At 47.2% G+C, this 6,123-nt stretch overlaps 1 protein-coding gene across 1 annotated transcript; it reads right to left on the reverse strand.

Moving 5' to 3' along the window:
• Window positions 1-550: 550 nt before the first annotated feature.
• LOC123765151 (mucin-2-like) lies at window positions 551-1,468 on the reverse strand. The gene has a single exon (XM_045753624.1). It carries the CDS (start codon window positions 1,466-1,468, stop codon window positions 551-553), a length of 918 nt encoding a protein of 305 aa, XP_045609580.1.
• Window positions 1,469-6,123: the final 4,655 nt, after the last annotated feature.

Consider the following 6,123-nt stretch of genomic DNA (forward strand, 5'->3'; position numbering starts at 1 on the left):
TATATATATATATATATATATATATATATATATATATATATATATATATATATATATATATATATATATATATATATATATATGGCTACTCGTTAAGGGCTACTCATTCCTAAGGTGTATGCTGGAATGAGGTTAATGCAAGCTTATACTGTATGTTTTTTTTATATGACAATGTAGATGAAAACCGTCATTATAACTTCGTTATGAAAGCCATTGTAATGGACAGGTGATGTGTAACCAGGTGAAGGGAGAGAGTGTAAGAGAACTGTAAGAGGAAGGGGGAATAAGAGAAAGAGAGACTGAGAATTTGGGGAAGAGAGAGATGTAGAGAGAGAGAGAGAGAGAGAGACAGAGAGAGACAGACACAGACTTAATGGAAGGAGCTAAACTGGGAGAATGAGAGAATGCTGAGCTAAACGAACTATGGGGTTCAGTTCCTAAACCCCTTATGTGCCTCTGTAACCCTTTCCACCACCGCCCACAGGATAGGTATGGGGTGTATAATAAAAGAAATGAAATGAAATCGTATTACCAAACTGAAGCTTGAGGCTCAGATGATGGACTCTACCGTCCGGATGAGAGACGACCATGCCGTCCGGATGAGAGACGACCATGCTGGCCGGATGAGAGACGACCATGCTGGCCGGATGAGAGACGACCATGCTGGCCGGATGAGAGACGACCATGCTGGCCGGATGAGAGACGACCATGCTGGCCGGATGAGAGACGACCATGCTGGCCGGATGAGAGACGACCATGCTGGCCGGATGAGAGACGACCATAAGGGCCGGATGAGAGACGACCATGCTGGCCGGATGAGAGACGACCATGCTGGCCGGATGAGAGACGACAATGCTGGCCGGATGAGAGACGACCATGCTGGCCGGATGAGAGACGACCATGCTGGCCGGATGAGAGACGACCATGCCGGCCGGATGAGAGACGACCATGCTGGCCGGATGAGAGACGACCATGCTGGCCGGATGAGAGACGACCATGCTGGCCGGATGAGAGACGACCATGCCGGCCGGATGAGAGACGACCATGCTGGCCGGATGAGAGACGACCATGCTGGCCGGATGAGAGACGACCATGCTGGCCGGATGAGAGACGACCATGCCGGCCGGATGAGAGACGACCATGCTGGCCGGATGAGAGACGACCATGCTGGCCGGATGAGAGACGACCATGCTGGCCGGATGGGAGACGACCATACTGGCCGGATGAGAGACGACAATGCTGGCCGGATGAGAGACGACCATGCTGGCCGGATGAGAGACGACAATGCTGGCCGGATGAGAGACGACCATGCTGGCCGGATGAGAGACGACCATGCTGGCCGGATGGGAGACGACCATGCTGGCCGGATGGGAGACGACCATGCTGGCCGGATGAGAGACGACCATGCTGGCCGGATGAGAGACGACCATGCTGGCCGGATGAGAGACGACCATGCTGGCCGGGACATGATAAGAGATGATGACGGACGCTCACTCACACCGGACGCTTCCTCCTGATAACACACTAATTCCCTTCCCCTCCCCGGCTCCCCTTTCGCCTCCGCCGGCCCCTCCCGTCTCCCCTCCCGTCTCCCCTCCCGTCTCCCCTCCCGTCTCCCCTCCCGTAGTGCAACTGTCACAAACACGTGGAGGGGACGCGTGTCGCGTGACCTCGCGCCTCCCTTCTCATTACCAAAGAGGGGACAGAGAGGGGACAGAGAGGGGACAAAGAGAGGACAGAGAGAAAGAGAGGGGGGCGAGAGAAGATAGGAAGAAGAAGATAAACGAAAGGATCAATGGGGTGGGAAGCTAAATAAAGGGGAGAGAAGGGGGAATACATGATGGGTGGAAGAGGGGAGGAAGAGAAAGGGTGTGCACGTGAGGGCTGAGAGGGGCCCTGGAGAGGGAAAACATGGGATGGTTACTGAAGAGATGGGCAGAAGGGGACGGAGGAACGGTAATGTGGTAAGGCTAGGAAGTATACACACACATGGATGAGGGTATGAAGTATACACATACATGGATGATGGTATGAAGTATACACACACATGGATGAGGGTATGAAGTATACACATACATGGATGATGGTATGAAGTATACACACACATGGATGAGGGTATGAAGTATACACGCACATGGATGAGGGTATGGTATATACGCTGGATGAGGGTATGATATATACACACACATGGATGAGGGTATGGTATACACACACACATGGATGAGGGTATGAAGTATACACACATGGATGAGGGTATAAAGTATACACACACATGGAGGAGGGTATGAAGTATACACACATGGAGGAGGCTATGAAGTATACACACATGAAGGAGGGTATGAAGTATACACACCAATACCATTACCATGTGTACAGTAACTTATGCTAGTAGAGTCCTAGCACCATAAAGGTCTCTAAGTTTCTGGCGTGATATTTACAAGCTCATAAAGTGCGTTATTTTGCCTAGAGAATTAATTAATTATGAGTAATTAAACTACATGCTCTGAAATTATTCATTTATAAGTTATTGTCAAGTCTTAATATACATCACAAACGATCACCACTCTGGAACGTAACATTTTCCAGGATTGAACTCTAGAAGCCAGCCTGTCCTCTAATAATGATAGAACTTACAGTATTTGGTGGGAAGTACCAATATGTATAGTGAAGGACCACCAGAAAGTTGACTTTTGTAGTATTGGATTTATACAACGCGATTTTTTTTTTTTTTTACACCAACACCTGATCAACCAGGCTGTGACTCATACGTCAGGCTGCGAGCAGCCGCGTCCAACATCCTGGTTGATCAGTCCGGCAACCAGGAGGCCTGGTCGACGACCGAGCCGCGGGGACGCTAAGCTCCGGAAGCACCTCAAGGTAACCTCAAGGTAACACTAAAATGTAAGACCTTAACCTCACCTAACTTCTAGTAATCCTTGGTCTAATACACGTGATCGTAGGCCAGATATTGCACATATATGTTCTAGGATATATAGGCCGAGGAATATTTTGGTTTGGTTTTTTAGATTTATTTCCTGACTCAATAAAACGAATGGTTCAGAAAGTGATTTAGTAGCGGGTAATCAGTACTGGCGGACCATCACTACTAGCGGTCCATCATTATTGGCGGTCCATCACTACTGTCGGTCCATCACTACTGGCGGTCCATCACTACTGGCGGTCCATCACTACTGGCGGTCCATCACTACTGGCGGTCCATCACTACTGGCGGTCCACCACTACTGGCGGTCCATCACTACTGGCGGTCCATCACTACTGGCGGTCCATCACTACTGGCGGTCCACCACTACTGGCGGTCCATCACTACTGGCGGTCCATCACTACTGGCGGACCATCACTACTGGCGGACCATCACTACTGGCGGTCCATCACTACTGGCGGTCCATCACTACTGGCGGTCCATCACTACTGGCGGTCCACCACTACTGGCGGTCCATCACTACTGGTGGTCCATCACTACTGGCGGTCCATCACTACTGGCGGTCCATCACTACTAGCGGTCCATTATTATTGGCGGTTCATCACTACTGGCGGTCCACCACTACTGGCGGTCCATCACTACTGGCGGTCCACCACTACTGGCGGTCCATCACTACTGGCGGTCCACCACTACTGGCGGTCCATCATTACTGGCGGTCCACCACTACTGGCGGTCCATCACTACTGGCGGTCCACCACTACTGGCGGTCCACCACTACATATTGGTTCCTTCGACCAAATAGTTATTATAAGCACCGTCAGGTCAGGAGGACGTGTTGCTAGAACCATATTTCTTCCAGGATTTGATCTGGACGGTAAATTCTTTCAAGCGTTTACCTCTGGAAGGTAATTTCTAGCGAGGTTTTCTCCAGAAGTATATTTCTTGTGTGGCTCATCTATGACAGGTATTTTTTTTCTTTTCTAGGGTTCTATAATTGTATTACCAAAAACAAAAATCTTTCTCCTTTGAGTTGAATTGTGTTACCAACCCACAGGGTTGGCCACCAGACTGGTTTGACACTTGGCTCTGATAACTACCTTATCTTGTTCCCAAAAAATCCATGCACCAATGTTTTTCATTGTCCAATATATGTGTATCGGATAATTCTTTGCATTTTCTGGCTTATGAAGATTATTTTACATGCAGTTTGAAAGTTAATATCACTTCAGATCCAACGCTTCCTTGAGGGATAAGAGCCTTAACTCTGTCTCTCCTTGAGAGAGGTTTATTTTCCATTAAGGTTTCTGGTTGCAAGAATCTTTTTTTGCGAAGGATTTCTTTTAGTGGGTTTCCTTTTTTTAGGAAAAGTTTATTTTTGCGTAAGGTTTCCTTTTGCGTAGTTTCGTTTTGTCTAAGTTTTTTTATGGGGAAATCTTCTTGCTAACTATACTTGTATTTGCTCATGTGCACGTCGCCGGCTTTGCTGTTATTGGCTTCATTCCTTATGTATTCCTGGAACCAAAGTTGTGTGATGTATCCAGAGCGCTGTAAAGCTAATTCGTATAGTTAGCACCATTTGTGTGTGTGTGTGTGTGTGTGTGTGAGAGAGAGAGAGAGAGAGAGAGAGAGAGAGAGAGAGAGAGAGAGAGAGAGAGAGAGAGAGAGAGAGAGAGAGAGAGAGAGAGAGAGAGAGAGAGAGAGACAGAGAGAGAGAGAGAGAGAGAGAGAGAGACAGAGAAAGACAGAGAGAGAGGGGGGGGAGACACAGAACTGGCAGACGGACGTAAAGGCAGGATTTAAATAATCAAAAGTCAGTAGCACAGGGAGGGAGAGGAAGCAGCTCATAGGAAGAGGAAGGGGAGAGTGGAGAGTGTAAGGGAAGGAAAGGGCGGATGAGAGACACAGGAGACGAAAGAGAGGAAGTGGAAGATAAAGGGGACAAGGGTTCGAGGGTCGTCAATTATAACCACCCAACATGGCATCCGGAGACGTCACCCATGTGGGACTGACTTCACTTATTCATGACATTTCATTTACGAAAAGAATTAACAGGTTGGCGAGATTTACTTAATTTTCGTAATTAAGTTTATTTTCATTTAATTCCCATAGATCATCGGAGACTCGAACTCGGGCCCCTAGAAGCGCGAGACATGTCCTGCCACTCTGTGGTTTTTGAAAATGTTTATCATTAAAATTTAAGTTTTTATTTCATAGGTGAGTAGCTCAACAGACGACAGCCGACTCCTGTTGGCAGGCTGAGAACTTTCCTTACCCACCACTCATGGATAAGCTGTACTCATTAGTTTCATTGGAACACGAACTACCCACCGGTTAACAACCAGGTACCCAATTACCGCTGAGTGAACAGAGACTAGCAGTTAAGAACTGGTGCCCAGTCAATCCTCCCTGGCCAAGACTAGATCTGATCGCGCCTAGGGCGTCACCCCTGCACCACCACCCACTTCCTGTGTGTTCAGTGTTCATGTAGCTGGGAAAATTACTTATCAGGAAGCAAAGAAAAAATTTGCCAATCAGGATGACTTCAATATTCACGATACACAAAGGTTAGGTTTATTGTATTCTTAGTATACTACTTTACCGTGAGGTAGTTTCGAGGATCAATGTCCTCGCGGCTCTGTCTCTGGCGAGGCCTTCTGGTTGGTGGTGTGGTTAATTAGGTTGTTAGACACCGCTCTCTAGCTGTCTTGTATAAATTACATTGACAAAAGGTTGTTACACAGTATCCTTGTTCACCGTTGTGCGCGATTAGTGGCTGAATATAATATGCAGTTACTGTGTCTACTTACTAAACACTGTAATATAATCCTTCCTATATTTCATGAGTAAAATGTTATTATAATTTTCAAAGTCACAAGGTACACCGCAGAGAGTGCAAGGAGTCTTATGTATCATACCATAACTGATTAACGAATACCAAACGAATTTCACTGTTAATGGAAGCAGATACATATACTCGCCGCAAGACTGAGAGAGAGAGGTGTTGAGCCAACTCCACAGAGCCAATGTAAACAAACAGGGAAGCATTCCTGACAGTACGAGTGACTTAAACGTGTAGCCAAGTGAGCAGTGCTGGTAGTAAGACGAACTTTATAAACTTACAGCCAAGTGGGCTATGCACAGGTGAAGCCAGATGAGGAGACCAACATGATGTTGGTCTGTTT

This window comes from Procambarus clarkii, chromosome 29 (assembly GCF_040958095.1).
Source record: "Procambarus clarkii isolate CNS0578487 chromosome 29, FALCON_Pclarkii_2.0, whole genome shotgun sequence".
In the NCBI taxonomy this organism is placed as follows: domain Eukaryota; kingdom Metazoa; phylum Arthropoda; class Malacostraca; order Decapoda; family Cambaridae; genus Procambarus; species Procambarus clarkii.

What these genes read in the sequence shown, in the direction of transcription:
- LOC123765151 (XM_045753624.1), bottom strand. Translation starts at nt 1,468, where the DNA reads ATGTCCCGGCCAGCATGGTCGTCTCTCATCCGGCCAGCATGGTCGTCT.